Here is a 16,822-nt window from a genome sequence, read left to right as displayed (position 1 = left end):
AGCTGTTTCACTTAAGCCAAATGCAAGGGGAATGTCGTTGTCCTGGTTGAGTTTCTAGCAAACCAGGGTCCACCCTGGATCTACAGGTGGAACAATGCTTCTTCACATTCCCCAAAGTACCAGTAATAATGGAAAATAGATGGAGAAGATATGAGAAGACCTCAAGGAACTCTACCACCTCTCAGCCTCAAATCATACTGACACAGTGACTGACACTGTGCACCCAATGAGTGATAAACAACAGTCACACAAACAAAGGAAACATCACCTAGTGTACACAAAGGTGGTGTTTTGTCTCTTCCTGATGTAATATTACTTCCATCTTATCCCGTTTTTTAAAAATCCTATTATTCTTATCAAAGAATTGCCTTTGAATTTTTCATGACTTGAGTTAACCTACTTTATTCTCAGCTGTTAAGAAAAATATTCAATACATTAAAAATCACACTAACTCTTCTTAGCTATACAGTTGAACTGACATTGCCCCAAATATCTGACCATTTATGAGCAGGATTCAGTCAGTGCACTACATAAAATAACTTTTTCTTAATACTCTCCATTAAGCTTACCTTGCAGACCTATTCTTTCCTGCTCTGGGTGAGTTCTGGGATGGATTCTAATTTCTTGTAGTCTCAGACAATAAGAACATAATTGTTTTGTAATTAAAAGTTCAGTGTAGTCTAATAATCAAAGAACTACAGGTAAGTCTAATGTAATAATCAAAATTTCTGAATTCTTTTCTAATCTTGAGTTTCCTCTCCCAGCTTGAGCCTCAGGCTTGCAAGAATGGATTATCTTCTTTCCTAGTTCTCGCCTCTATTTTCTGTTCATTAGAAATCCCACCTCTATACCTTATAATGCACCTGAATTTTTACGTTTTTCTCCTTTCCTCCTTCTCCAATTGAAAGCCAATACTTCTATCTTCTCGTGACTTATAAAAATACTAGTAAATTAGGAACAGATGTAAATTTCTTTAAGGTAATAAAAGAAATTCCTTTTTTCTCCATTTCTGTAGTCTGAGAAATAGACATCAATGCAAAAGCAGATGTGCAAAAGATTGGAGGAAATCACTATGACAGACAAAAGAGAGCATAAGTAGGCAGAAGAGCCTGTAGACAACAATGCAGGTCTGGCCCCTGTGAAAGGAGAGGGAGAAGGAAGCAGGATTGTGTAGGAAGAACCTCAAACTGCACTGTAGCTCTGAGAAATTCTGAGACAGCTCCAGAGTAAAAAGTGCTCATTAGACAAGTCCCACATTGGCCAGAAACGGCCTTGCTCCAGTACCCCCTCCAAATTCAGTCACTGGCTGGAAGTAGTGACTTAGTGGGAGGAATGTAGCCTTCGTGTGAGGCAGGATGACCAGAAAGTATAGCAGTTGAAGGCTTTCACTCAATCATAATCCTCACAGTAGTTTCTCTTGAAGGTATATCTAGGCAGTGTAGACCTAAGAACTCTATGTAGAGTATGGGATATAAAGCCTCAGGAAGGAAAAAAAAAAAAGGCAAATTGAAAGAAATAATTCCCATAAAGGTGTGCCAAATACTACTTTGAAAAAAAATACAGAAAGAAATTAAAAAACACTTAAATTAACGGCAGGAAAAGTGTGTATGGTTTGTAAATCTTAATGTTTAAAGACGTCACTTCTTCCTTAAATTGACCTATAGATATAATCCCAATTAAAATTCTAGTAGAGTGGCTGTTTTTGTTTTCGCTTTTGTTTTTCTTGGTAAAAAATATTCAATTAGATTCTAAAATATTTATAGAAAAGCAAAGGGCCAAGTTATTAACTCTGATGTGAATGAATTTCAATTAAAGTTTAATCAGCTAATCAAATATATATGTGACTATTAAGCAGATAATTCTCTTAATGATTGGGGAAGGGGGGGTTTACCCTAATGTTGGTGGGACTTCGGGGTGGTAAGGGTGAACCCCAGACGAATGAGGAAAGAGTAGAAGAGGAACATGGCAATAGAACTCAGGCGAAAAAACATAAATATTACAAATTTTGTCCAGGGTCAACCTTACTCTGTCTCTTAGTGCCCTTCAAAATAACAAGAACAAAAACCAATTACGGCTTTAATTATTTCTATTAGACAAAAACAGTCAACTTTTTATCATCAGGTGGTTTCTGATTTCTTACAATGTTTTAAAGGACATCTGGCTTTAAGAAAATAAATGTTCATTCATGGGGAATGTGTTCACGATGTTCCTCAGCTTTCCACTCCACTTAACTCCTCTCCCCCTTCCTCCTCGCTCCATTTTCTCTCTCTTCTGTCCTCTTTCCCTTCTCCCTACTCTCCTCTTTATACCTCTGACTTTGCAAGATTAGCCTTAAACAAAGAAATAAAATAATTCATAAGAAAAATAAAAATGACTACCCTTTCAAATTCAAACATAAGTTTAGCAAATTTTTGCAAAATATCAAAAACCTTGACATACTTTTCATGCCTGCCTTCTAGACAAAATAACTAAATGCAGTTTAATAAAATGTTATGATTTCTTTAATGTCTGATACAGTCCATCTGAGACAGTTAACTGTATCTCATTCATTCAGATGTGAAACAAATCAAAATATATGCATTGTAAATGATGTTGTATTTAGGAGGCCCTGAGGTTTTGTAATAGGAAAAGCTGAAGCATCTCTACTGTAGCAAAAAAGGTACAATACACAGTTAACCTAGGGTTTTATTCAACATCAGAAAGTGCTGCCTTGGCAGGGATTCATGTATGCTGAGTCTACTTCTCTTTTTTTAAAACGTATTCCTCAATGCTGAAAAGCAACCCCTGAAATCCACTGTCTAGTCAAATCTACTAAATGAAGGGTTGAGGGACTTTAAAATGACATGTATTTTAGCATTTCTTAGAATCTCATTCACACCACAAAACATTGTTCTGGATGCACCAGAGAGGCTTAATTACACACTGACGATCAAAAGATAAAGCAGGAAGACCTGTAGGTGCGATAGAATTATTATCCTTAAGTATACAGAGAGGGAGCTTGCTCGTAGCTTACATAACTAATTGTCCACACCCAGCTGTCATTTGCATGAACATTTTCTATGAAAGCCTAAATGCTTGTGAGATCTGGCATAAACAAAAGAAACAGATGTTCCAACTTTGATACAAAGCAAACTTGAAAAGAAAACTATACATTTAGGGATGGGCAGACCATAGAGGAAATTATGGACAGGGCCATCTTTCTGGAAGCTCTAGAACTTAAAATGCTACTGTTATAGTAAAATTTTTTTAAATGAAAAGGACAAGCCTGCTTTTTAATTTTAAGGTTTTCAGATTCTGCACTATATGTAAATATGCATGAAAGGATGAAGTAGCTCAGCATTTAACTCTTTATAATAAATACAGAAATATGTAGTCAGGTATCCTACTGGGGAAACAAACTTAGAAAAGCATGGTTTTGTTTTCTTACCACCTTGATCATTCCTTTGCAATGTAGGATGTATACTTCCATCTGCTCCCAAGAGCAGCCTCAAGTAGGGCAACTGTCTATGTGGTATATTACAGTCACCTTGAAATACCTCCCTCCCCTAAGAAATCCTAATGCCACAAACTGTCACCATAATTAGTAGATAAAGGGAAAATTTGTAAGTTGCATTCAGATTAGAGGAACACAGTCAATACCCTCTATAATTAAAGCTAAAGGCAATCAAATAAACTATCAAGAAGCATTACACCACAGAAGTAATTCCTCGACAAACAAGAATAATTTTCACTCATAACTCAATAATACAAAGATAAATAACACAGTTTTTAAGTGAGCAAAGGATGTGAATAGACGTTTCTCCAAAGAAGATAAACAAATAGCCAATAAGCACATAAAAAATGATTCCACATCAGTAGTCATCAAGGAAAGCAAACGAAAACCACTCCATACCCACTAGGATGGCTATAATCAAAAAGTCAAAAATAACAAATATTGGCAAGAAAGTGGAGAAATTCAGAACACTTATACAATGGTGATGAGAATGTAAAACGGTATAGCCACTTTGGAAAACAGTCTGACCATTCCTCAAAACGTTAAATAAACATAGAGTTACCATTTGACCTGACAATTTCACTCCTAGGTATATACCTAGGACAAATGAAAACATAAGTCCACAAGAAAATTTGTACACAAATTTTCATAGCAGTATTATTCATCAAAAAAAAGGAAAACAATACAAATTATCATCCACTGATGAATGGATAAACAAAATGTGCTATATCTTTACAATAAAATATTAATTCAGCAATTGAAAAGAATGCAGTGCATACTACAATGTGGATGACTCGAAAATATTTTGCTGAGTGAATGACACTGAACACAAAAGACCACATATTATATTATTTCACTTATACAAAATGTCCACAATAGGCAAGTCCATAGAGACATAAAATAGATTAGTGGTTGCCTAGAGCTGAGAGGTTGGGGGAAAGAGAGAGTGACTACTCTTGGTTACTTAGTTTTTTTCTGGGGTAACAAAAATGTTCTAAAATTATATTGTGATGATGGTTGCAGAACTCTGTGAATATACTAAAAAACATTTAATTATACATTTTAAATGGGTGAAATTATATGGTATGTTAGCTTTGACTCAATAAAGGTGTTAAAAAACAAATTATTTCCATATTGCTGGATCCTTTAAGTCATAAATTGTTGTTTAAAGCAAAGTTTACTTGGGAGAGGAGATCTGTTATCAAACACTCGTACCTTTGATTATATAGTAGTTTATGACTTCATCTATTCAATCATTTAGCATATACAGATCAGCACAAATAGCTCAGAAGTTTGTCTTTCACTTCCGTCGTACTCCTTAAAATTCTTTAGTTATCATTTACTTTTCTTACTCCAGATTTAATCACTTTCCCTCCATCTTTGTTCTTCTTGACTTTGTGAATAGAAAAGGATTTAGAATACCATTATTATGGTTACTTCTGTGGTATCACTGTAGAGCTGTTGACCATTTTCTCCATCTTGAAATTCTTCCTTTGCCTTCACTGATCTTATACTTTTGCTTCCATGCTCTCTAGGATCTATCTGCTCCTTTATGTTCCTCTTTGGCTATCCATTTCCTCTCTGTCCTTAAAGGAATTATGATTATTCTTCAAGATTTTGTCCTCAGTGCTCTGTACTTCTCTCCTTATGTTTGTCCCTTTGGTTATAAATTCTGAACCCACTTCTCAGGCCAACTTCATATCCTAGGTTTCAAAGATATTTTTATACCTGGCCCAATGAACATTTTCAGTTTTTCTCTTCCATGGTTACCTCAGTATATTTAGCCAACCTTTTTAATACCCCTACCATGTGCCAGAGATTATACTAGCCACGGGAAATACCTAAATAAATAAATAAGAAATTTTACTTGCTCATGAGATGCTTATAGTCTATTAGGAGTAGAAAGGCATCTGCCCCTACTCATGCAAATGAGTGCAATGAGGTATTTTAGGTCCTATGACACCATTTTATACCTTCTATTCATTTCTAGTTCCTGTTTCCAGAGCCTGTATTGCAGGCCTGTATTGATTCTGATAATAATATCTTTTGCTGAGATGCTTAACTTAATCTCTCCCTATTCTAAATTAATCTTCTGAAAACCACTGTATATCTATTTTCTGCTCACAAACTTTTTTTTTTTTTTGCGGTACGCGGGCCTCTCACTGTTGTGGCCTCTCCCGTTGCGGAGCAAAGGCTCCGGATGCACAGGCTCAGCGGCCATGGCTCACGGGCCCAGCTGCTCCGCGGCATGTGGGATCTTCCCGGACCGGGGCATGAACCCGTGTCCCCTGCATCGGCAGGCGGACTCTCAACCACTGCGCCACCAGGGAAGCCCTGCTCACAAACTTTTAATGGCTCTCTATTACTGAAGGATCAAGTACAAATTCATCATCTTCACATCCAAGACCCTTTACACACTGGCTGTCTTTCAAACCTTATCCTCCAGGCTCACTGTATCCAACCACAACCTCTGCTCCAATTGATCTGAGTCACTAGCTTTTGGCATGTCTTTAAAACATTCTGCTTGTGCACCTTTGCTCAAAAGATTTTTTTTCTTGGCTTGCTTGCTGATTGTTTGAGGTTATGCTAACTTTGGTAACAAAATATACATTAATGGTTTAAGACAATAAAAGCTCATTAGTCACTCATGCTGATAGTCCCATGTGGATGTTCTTGGTCGGAAGATGGCTGCTTCCCACATAATTGTTTGAGATCCAGGTTTATTTTTTCTTTAGTGTGTCATGGCATAGGATCTTGAAGTCATCTGCATCTGGCAGGCAGATGGGTAAAGAATAGGAAGAGTGGTCCATGGGATGTTTTTATGCGCCAGGCCTGAATGTGGTATACATCACTTCTATCCCATTCCAACGGCTAGAACTCAATCATGTTGCCAAACTGCAAGAGAGTCGGAGAAAAGCTGTCCAAATGTGAGCCCAGAGAGAGGAGAACTTTGGTTTGTGAACACCCAGCAGTCCTTCTCACCCTGCCTTCCTCATTACTCCCCACTATGGAGAATCCACTTATTCATCAAGGTCAAACCAAATTCCACTTCTCTGGAAAGCCTTTCTTAGCCACTCCAAATGGGAGTGAGAATTCCCTTTTCTGAAGTTTCACAACACCTATTATCTTTGTATTTTTACACTTGCTGCTCAGAGTATTGCACTATTTTTTTCTGATTATGCATGTCTTTTCTTCTCCAATAGAATTCTAATCTCCTTGAAGGTATAATTTTTAGGTCATTCATTCGTTCAACATGTATTCATTGGAAGACTACTGTATAAAGATATAATATTTAGTAGCATATGGAATACAAAAATTGATAAGTTGTTTCTGGATCTATATCATCATTTTGGAATTTGATTCAGAAAGCATTGCCACAATCAAGGTCTTTAAAGCAATGGAGGAAATGTTTTCAAATGATCAGCCATACCATGAGACTTTAATTCACCACAAGGATGATATTATGCAAATGAATGGATATATCACATATTACTCTTCACTTAACCTTCCTACATTGATTGACCATTTCCTATCCAAGCAGAGTTCTTCCCTACTATTATAAACAGACTTAGACAAACTACAGTCGTTACTAAAAATATTCAAAGTCATGTTACCTCACCAAATGAGTCATGCTTTCAGATTACAAGTATTTGAGGAGGTTTATGACATTCTAGATAATGACAGCCTAATATTGCTGCGTAATTACTCTGCAAGCCCATAAACACTCACCCAGCACTAAGATCTAAGAAAGAGGAAATGGGTTTAAACTGAAGTGAAAAAGAAAAAATAGATTTAAACTGTTGCAGAAAGAATCTTGTTCAAATAGATGGGACACCTTATTTAAAATGAATTAACCCTGAAATGATTTATTATATCCTTTTTCACCCCTAGAGAATATTAGGTATGTTACAGTAAATGCAGATGCCCCAAAACCGAGGGATAAAATAAATAGCCTCTGGAGAGGTCCTCCCCACCTTCCAGAACTTAAATCTTAAGGCCTAAGGCTATTTTTGGTTTCCTTTCTGAGATGGCTTAGAAGGGAGCCTATACAATGAAAAGTGAAAGCAGCTCTTTATTTCTTTTTTCTCTGACTACTCCAAGATCTGTTTTTGCCAAAACTTCTTAAGTATTTCAATTACTTGTTCCCTCAACAATACTGCTGAGAAGCTCTGCCCCCCACCTCCCTTTTTATAGATGAAGATATTGAGGTTAAGTGATTTTCTCAGGGTTACAAAGAGACCTAGCAGCAAGGAAGGAACGAGAACTACCAGTTCAACCTTCTGGTAGATGAATAGATTGAGTTTCTGAGCAGCCTTGCTATTATATTGCAAAGAGGCCATGCAGATGCCTGGATGAATGTGCAAAGAAACCATGTCCTGGAAATGAAAGGAGGCTGCAAGGACAGTATTTTCCTTCTTATTAATGACATCGGCAATTGTCTGAAGTTTGAAAGAAAGGCCCTTTACAGAAAGAGGCTTTTAAAAAGGGGACAAACAGCAGGGCAATCAATTTGGGACCCCTCCTCAATGAGACCCTTGTTGTCTGTCTACTTACAGACAGTGCTGCTGAGGAAGCTGGGCTCCAGATTGGAGATGTGGTGCTGGCTGTCAATGGCACTGAGGTCACCAGTGTGAAGCATGCAGAAGCTGTGCACCTTGCAAGGAAAGGTAGGTGGTCTACAGGGTCCAGGGTTGATCTGAAGAAGCAGAGAGCTGAAATACAGTAGGGAATGCGAACATGAGGAGGAGGCAACCACAGAATGGGTATAACTTCACTTCTCTCCTGAGGCTACCATTACTGCCTTGTCATCAACATGATTTCTCAGAGGAATTAAATCACATTTCTGCCCCTTGTTCCTTCTGTATTGATGGCCAGCCGCAAAAGTGAAACCAGAAAGTGGCAGTAAGCAAAATGTGCTCTATTTATTACCAATATATTTCCTTAAACTCCTTGCCATGAAAGTAGCATTACAAGAATCCATTTAGTATGTCTCTTTTCCCCTTCCTCCCTTCCTTTGCCTCTCCCTCTCATTCTTGCATCCTCCTTCCTTCCTCCCTTCCTTTCTTCCTTCCTTTATTCTTTTCTATCTTCCCATCAGTTTTTAGAATTAACAGCCTCAGGGTTTTAATGTTATAAAAGAGAGAGAAGGACAAAAAGAAATCACAAACCTAAATCTTCTACAGCTTCTCCTAGGGCCCCTTGAGGCCTGCCCTTCTAGCAATTGACACAGGTGGGACCACCAAGAGAACAAGGATAACACATGCCCTGTACCCTTGTATCCACTCACATTAAAATATTGGAAAGGTTAATACCACAGTCCTCCCTGCAAAACAAAGTTACTTTCTTTGGCATCATGTTACAAATCCTCATCTCCCCAAAGACCTAAAAATAAACAGCTGGTAATTGCTGTGTTCCATCATGGAATTATTTGGTGAGGTGTCCTATTCCTGGCTTCCCAAAGGCTGCATGCATACCTCTGCGGCCCTGAAATATATTATCAGGCAATGAGGGATTAAAATGTGTGCATTTGGGATAGGCCACATGTGCCATAAGTATAACCTGCTGAACAGTATGTATCGCTCGCTATTTCTCAGGATGCCGTCATGCTTGTGGGTTAGCAATAGAAAGAGACTTCTCGAGTGCAGACCAGCACAAGAAAATCACTAACAAATGTTGTGTCCTGATAAGCGTTCTGGAGCTTTTGAGGTAGAATTTAGCTTAGTATTTGGCTGCTTGTCATGTACTTGGTGCACCAGGAATCCAAGGACACTGTCAGCAGGTGCAGCAACTACTTATAAGTCCTACATAAATATTTATCCTTATGCAGTACAGATTAAAAATCGAGATAATATGGTAATGATTATACTAATGAATTGGTAGTATCCCATTCAATGAGGGAATACTACCCCTTGCTACTGGATCTAGCTGTTCCTAGGTTCTTTCTCACAAATTAATTTTCCAATTTTTGAGTTAAATAAAATCTAATTTTAGTAATATTTCCACTTAGTACTTCTTTTATTTTTCCCCAAGAAGCTTAATGTTCTTTATAGCATTGAAGCATTCAGCCTCAGTTAATGGAAGATAGAAAACAGCTCTAAAACTTGAATGGAGGGTTTTTGGATTTCTAAAAGATGATGAACTAACACTGATACTGGGAAAGGAGCTAAATTCCGCACCCTAGCTTGTGCTGTCCCTGGCAGTTATCTGTAGGATGGTTTTATATGCTGTTATTATCTGAGTTCCGCCACTCCTTGTTTGCCAGCGTGGACTTCCTATCCCAAGACCCTGACCCTCAGGGAACCTCCCCATGTCTTTCTCAATCCTTCTCAAACCCAACAGTAGAGATGCCTCAGAAACAGAAAGGTGAATTATAGATCTGAGATGTTAAAGTAAGGACAGTAAGAGACTTTTAGGGAAACAAGGCCATTTGGTACCTGTGTATGTTTGGAGGGGTGGGAACTACAGCCAATAGCTAAAGAGAGCTGAACATCTCATATACGGAATGGCTGAGGGGCTGTTTCTTTCTTTTTTTTTTATTTTTATAAATTATTTATTTATTTTTGGCTGTGTTGGGTCTTCGTTTCTGTGCGAGGGCTCTCTCCAGTTGCAGAGAGCGGGGGCCACTCTTCATCGTGGTGCGTGGGCCTCTCACTGTCACGGCCTCTCCCGTTGCGGAGCACAGGCTCCAGACGCACAGGCTCAGTAGTTGTGACTCATGGGCTTAGTCGCTCCGCGGCCTGTGGGATCTTCCCAGACCAGGGCTCGAACCCGTGTCCCCTGCATCGGTAGGCAGATTCTCAACCACTGAGCCACCAGGGAAGGCCCTGAGGGACTGTTTCTTAGTGTTTTTCTCCCCCTTATAGCCCTGGGGGCCAATTCCCCACCACACTCCACTGAAAGCCGGACAGATGGCACCACCTGTTATGGACAGTCAGCGAGAAACATCAGAGTAGCCCTTGAAACACAGCTGGATTAGGGAGTTGATCATTCCTTCCTCAGGCTTAATCTTCTGCACATTTCTAAGGCTACCAGCTTTTAACTGAGAAATAATAAAAATTTAAAAGATGCAAATAAAATGGAGAGTAAAAAAAGGAAATAATAAAAAAGGAAAAACAAAGTTTTAAAAATAATAAAACATTATTTGAACACTGCATAACAATAAATTTGAAAATTAGATAAATAAGGGGGCTTCCCTGGTGGCGCAGTGGTTGAGAGTCCGCCTGCCGATGCAGGGGACACGGGTTCGTACCCCGGTCCGGGAGGATCCCACATGCCGCAAAGCGGCTGGACCCATGAGCCATGGCCGCTGAGCCTGCGTGTCCGTAGCCCTGTGCTCCGCAACGGGAGAGGCCACAACAGTGAGTGGCCCGCGTACCACACAAAAAAAAAAAAATTAGATAAATAAGAACATTTTCCACAAGCATTTAAAGAGCCAAAATTAGTGCAAGAATAGTTAGAAAATTTGTATAGACTATAATAAAATATTTATAGAATAAACAAAGAGACCACCTTGCCTCTCCTCCATTTCCATCCCCCCCCCCCATTCCTCACTCAAAAGCCCAGGATACAGTCACTTTTATAGATAAAACGCATCCAACTTTCATAGAACAAATAATCCCTATTCCACAGAGTTTTTTCAGAAAATAACAAAGAGTGAATACTTCTCAGCTCATTTTATAAATCTACTGTAACTTTGATTTCAGAACCAGGTTAGTATAGTATGAAAAACTAAATCATATGTTAATTTTACTTATAAGTGTATAGATGCACAAATCCTAAGAAAAAATACATCATAATCAAGTAGAGTTTATTCCTAAATAAAGACAGCTTATAAGAAAATATTGTAACACAATTCATCACATTAATGAATTAAAGAAAAAATATCACATGACTATATAAAGAAGAAAAAATCATGTATCAAGTTATATATATATATATATATATACACATATGTATAATATATATACATATAATTCTCTAAATAGTAGGAATAGAAGTTTCTTTTCATAACTTGATAAAGTCTATCTACCAAAATTCTAACCATGAAAAGAGAAAAATAAAAGTGTATACACAACAACAATAAAACATTTAATAGAGAAACTTTTGGACGCATTCTTTTGAGATTGAGAAGAATAATGCCAATTTTAACAACCTCTGTTTATATAACATCAAAGGTCCTGACTTGTCCAATACACAAGAAAGACAAATAAAGGTATATGGTCTGTAAGAAAAGAGACAAAACCATTATTATTTCTAGATTATATGATTATTACAAAATCAATAGACTGATGCTTAGAAGTAGTTAGAGAAAGATTGACCAAATTAAGATCTCCTTATAAAAATCAGGAGTGTTCTCCTACACCTGGAATAACCAAAAAGAGAATAAAAGGAAACTAATATATGATTAACAATAGAAACAAAACTACAAGGTAGAAAAGAATTAATCTAACAAAGAATGTACAAGGACTTCATGAAAAAATGTTTACAACTTGACCAAAGTACATAAAAGGATACCTAAATATAATTGGAGATACACAGAATCCTTATGGGTGGAAAAGCTTTGTAAAGATCTTAATTCTCCCAAAATTAATCTAAAAATTCAATAAATTTTCAATAAAATTGTATTTTATTTTGAGTAGTTTGTCAAACTTATCCTCAAATATATGTAAAGAATAAATATCCACAAATAGCTACATCATTTATGAATAGGGCAAACAATGGCAGAGGATCTTTTCATATCAGATATTAATATATATTATGAAACCATAATAATAATAAATTAAAAATGTAGTACTGTCACAGAAATAGACCAGTGGAATGGAATGGGTTAGAAAGTTCATAAATGGACTTAAAAAATTATTAAAGCTTGACATACGATAAACGCCCCACAAAACAATGGGAAAAGGACAAACATTTTAGTACATTATTTTTATGGAGAATTATAATTTGGATGGATTCATACCTTCATGTATTATGCCTTATTCTTTATACCATATACCAAGGTTGACCTCAGATGTATTAATGACCTCAATTTTTAAGTTAACAGCATAATGTTAATAAAAGAAATTATAGTAGAATAACTTTGTTAGTGATCAGAGAAATGCAAATTAATAAGGTGACATTTTAGATCCACCAGGTTAGGGGGGAAAAGTGGAAATTAGATTATAGCCAGCTTTGGTAAGGATATGAGGAAGTGAGAATCTTCATGCAGTCTTGCTGGGCTCTAGGCATCTCAGAGAGCACTGGCAATATCTAGTGAAGTACCTATAGATCCTTTGTCCTACCAATTGCACTTCTGGGCATTTAAGCCCAAAGAAGCTGCTGAGAAGACAAATACAAGGACGTTCATTGCAGTGTTCTGTGTGGTGGGGAGTAGTTAGAGGCACTCTGGGTGACTGTCACTAGAGGAATGGATAAGCAGACCAATAATGGATGCATACTCTGGACTTCTATGCCTTCTTTGAAATAATATACGAAATGCACATTTAGCCAGCACCATGGACAGATCCTTAAAAACATGGTTTTGAGTTAAGAAAAAGATAGAATGAGATGTTAGCAAAATACCATTTGTGTAAAATAAAAAGACATGCACAAAAGAGTGTATTCACAGTCCTATATCAAACATGTTTTGTGAGTGCCTATTGTGGGGAGTAGAATGTTTGAGGAGCATCAGGAATGGCAGGAAAAAATAAAGTAAAACAAAAAACAAAAGGGGGCTGTACTCTAAACACAATTGCGTGCAATGACCTCAGTGTTATGATGGGCTCAGTTGTCTATAGTTGAGTTCAAGAGTAACAGACAAATGCCTCCTGAATGGGGACCCACCCATACACAATTTTAGCTCCACCCAAGTTCTAAAATGTATAGGTGGTAGTCGTGAAGGAAGGTAAAACAAACAAACAAACAAAAAGCACAGCACTACTGAGAGGCAGTGGGTCTATGAGAAGAATATACATGACCGTGGAACTAAAAAAAGAAGAGGAGAAAAGGGAAGAAATAATAGGAATAATTTGATTTTTATGGAATGCTTTACATGTTCGATTTTGTTAGCAAGCCTATACATTGGTCAAGGTATTTCTGGAGTATATAGAATCTGAAACAAGATTTTGGAGGTTCTCTTTGGGAGAGGAAGTCACCAACTTGTCTGAAGAAAGTAAAAATTGTGAAACAAAGGATAGAGCTTTTTTGTTAAATTCATATGAAACATAGAGGTCTTGAAATATATATTTACCAGGTACCTATTAAGAGCGTGTTTAAAAATCTGAATGTTTCCACCTGACTCTTGGGTCTGTTTGCATAAACTTCTTAAAAGTCCATCTGATTGACTGCTATATATGTCTGCACAATTTCACTCCCATGCATGTGAAACTTTGGTAAAATCCTATTATATTACTGATTGCTACGCTGCTGATTTAGATATACAAACATCAAGTAACTTTTCTCAAAACATTAAATCTTAAATCTAACTGTATGCCAGAATCACCTGAGAAACTCTTAAATACAGAATTCATGGTGGGTGGTGGCCTGCACATTTGTAATTTTAATCAAGTCTCCCTGGTGGTTCTTTCACAGCCTGCCTAGCATCAGTACACAGACCAGCATCTCGGAGGCATGGCCAAAAGCTTACAGGCATAAGATTAAAACTCAATTTTGTTAGCTTCCAGTGCAGGTGTTATCATATCTTCCTAGACCAGCATTAGAAAGGGGAATTATTATTGAAATAATAATTCCATTCAATAATAATAGAATAACATGTTAGTATATGTTATATATTATATAATAGGAAATAATATAAAATAAAACATAATCAAATAACAATTCTGTTCAAAAATACTAATCACACACACCTAGACAAATTACCTCAATTTTGCTGATGGAAATACCAAAACAGATTTAAGAAAGCGTTCAGTATCACACTGGGAATGACAATAGCTCCATGTGAATTTTTATTTAATTAGGTCCCTCATACTTTCTGGTTTGAGCTATTATAGGGCTTGGTTACTTGCAGAGTCAAATAGAAGATTTAATCATTAAGGAAAAGTGCTGAAAAGAAAGAGAGGAAAGGGAAACAATGAAGCTTAATCAACCTGGAAGTCCTTTGGATTCATTAGGGCTCCTTTGTTTCCCTAACAGCAGGCTGTACTAAAAACAAGCACAGAGGTGCCTCTGGAGCCTAGGACCTCGCAGCTGTACGCAGTACCAGCCCACTGCGCCAGCCCTCGGGGACCGCACTCATCTTGCACGTTGCTCATCCACGCCTGCGAGGGTGGTGGAGTTTGTCTGACAGCAGAGGTGCGACTCTGACACAGTTTAAGATTGGTGGCATAATAAAAGACAGTGATCCAAGGAGAAAGTGTGAATTAGAAAAAGAAATCATTTTTCTCTCTCCTGTAGCTGTAAATAACCTCACCCACAACTCCTTACTTCCAAAACTATAGGCCAAAGCGCTAGGGAAGAAGAGTTTGCCGGAGAGCTTTTCTTTTTAAGGACGTCGTCACCAAAGAGCTGTATTTGCTAAAGACATGGATTTTCAAACTCTTTCATCTCATGAAACAAACAGTTCTCTTAACTCTTTCACATCAGGCCATGCATCCTACCGCATCCTTCCTCCCACTCACACCCAAAAAGCAGGAAAGATTTCTGGGGTGTCCAGTAGAGGAAGGCAATGATTATGTGTCCCATTTCTCCAGGGTGGGGAGATATCTAGAGAAAGAAGTAATGGTGGCACTGGGATAGGTCGTGGAACTAATGATTTTGTTGTTGCAAAATATTGGGGATGAAAATGAAAGCATACAGGGGAGACTAAATCAGAGCCAAGGAAAGAAAGCAGCATGGTGGTTGGTGACAAAGACCGTGCTCATGAGCAGAGCCTCTCAGCAAATGACAGTTGCCTGGGGACTTGCCACTTAAACTGTGGTCCAACATCACCTGAAAGCTCCTTACAAATAAGGAATCTCAGGCCTCATCCCAGACCTACGGAATGAGGATTTGCATTTAACAAACCCACTAGGTGATTTGCATCTACATTTAGTTTGAGAAGCACTGAGCTAGGACATTGGCATATTTTTAGGCTCCCAGTAAATTAACAGATAAATAATAACAGAACCAGAGGGTTTAATTGTTTGTACTTAACATTTAGTTCTTTTAAAACACACACACACACACACACACACACACACACACACACACACTACAATGAGTATATAAATAATCTAATGTGGAGATAACATCCAAAGTCTAAAGTCTCTGTAAATGTCAGGCCCAGGTCCTCCTGGCCCCGGATAGGACCTGCAAAGAATATAAAACCACCACCACCCAACAGCTGTTTGGAACTCAGCAACTCCTCATGCATCAGGATCATGTCCTAACTGTGACCATGAAGAACTTTCCTTTCAATATGAATGCACCAACTTTCCTTTCAATATGAATATAGGACCGTCTGTATCCTTGTCCCAGAGAGAATTTTTTGGTGTACCAAGTTATGTTTACGGCCGGCTGAAACTCAAGTTTAGCTTGATCAGTATCAGAGAAACCCATATGCAGTCTTTGTAAGCGAGAGAAAAATGACCTCCAGGGGCAGCCCACTGCAGCAGTACATAAATAAGTTGGCAGATGTGTCAACTATGCATATTAGTCCAGGAGTGCAGTTCTTTGGGGACTGAAGTCCAAAGACAAAGACATTTGTGGGTTGCCGGTCAATCTGGAGCATTTCTTCTAATTATTCTGGATGTGTTTTTGACAGGAGCTTAAGGGCAGTTCAATAAATTAAAATGTATTTACATGGCAATGAAGCATCATCTCAACACGCAGAGTCATTTAATTACCAAGGTGCTTTGCGTGCTGCTAAAGTTAAGACTGTGTCAGCCTTTCTGGGACAAATCTTTATTTTCAGGGCCATGTGGCTCAGCCAGAAATGATCCCCTGGGTTGGAACTTGTCACTTATATAAGAGGAGTCTCCTCACTGACCCCCGTTTCCATGGACAGCTCTAAACAGATTGGTAATCTCAATGTCAGACATCATGATGAAGTCAGTGCTGCCAAGGCCAAATGTCCCCCTTCAGGGATGTGGCCTCCATCTCAGAGGAATTGTAAATGTAGTCACAGCCCATTTGCAGTTTTCAACGCATGTCAGGGTTGCTGTCTGTCTGAACGACATTCAGAGAATTTTCTTGAGGCATCAAGAGGTAGGTATATGATGAAAGTCTACGTTCATGCTGGCAGCATCAAAGCACAATTGGTAAACAGTGACCTCATATTATCAGGGACAGGGACAATTTTTCTCAAGCTCTTCACCACACTGATTCTACAGGAAAGGGGGTACCACTGAA

At 38.1% G+C, this 16,822-nt stretch overlaps 1 protein-coding gene across 1 annotated transcript in view; it reads left to right on the top strand.

The window, feature by feature from the left end:
• Nucleotides 1-16,822, top strand: part of LOC309819843 (uncharacterized protein) — a gene marked incomplete at both ends in the record, with an annotated part of 97,374 nt that overhangs the window by 27,781 nt on the left and 52,771 nt on the right. The window contains one exon of the mRNA XM_082650311.1: nucleotides 8,050-8,160. Within this exon, the coding sequence (XP_082506437.1) occupies nucleotides 8,050-8,160 (111 nt within the window). The remainder of the gene's footprint in view (nucleotides 1-8,049; nucleotides 8,161-16,822) is intronic.

The sequence above is a fragment of the Grampus griseus genome (assembly GCF_964374135.1).
Source record: "Grampus griseus genome assembly, chromosome: 3".
Lineage (NCBI taxonomy): Eukaryota > Metazoa > Chordata > Mammalia > Artiodactyla > Delphinidae > Grampus > Grampus griseus.
The sequence above is the reverse complement of the archived record's forward strand: the minus strand, read 5'-3'. Positions and strand labels throughout refer to the sequence as shown.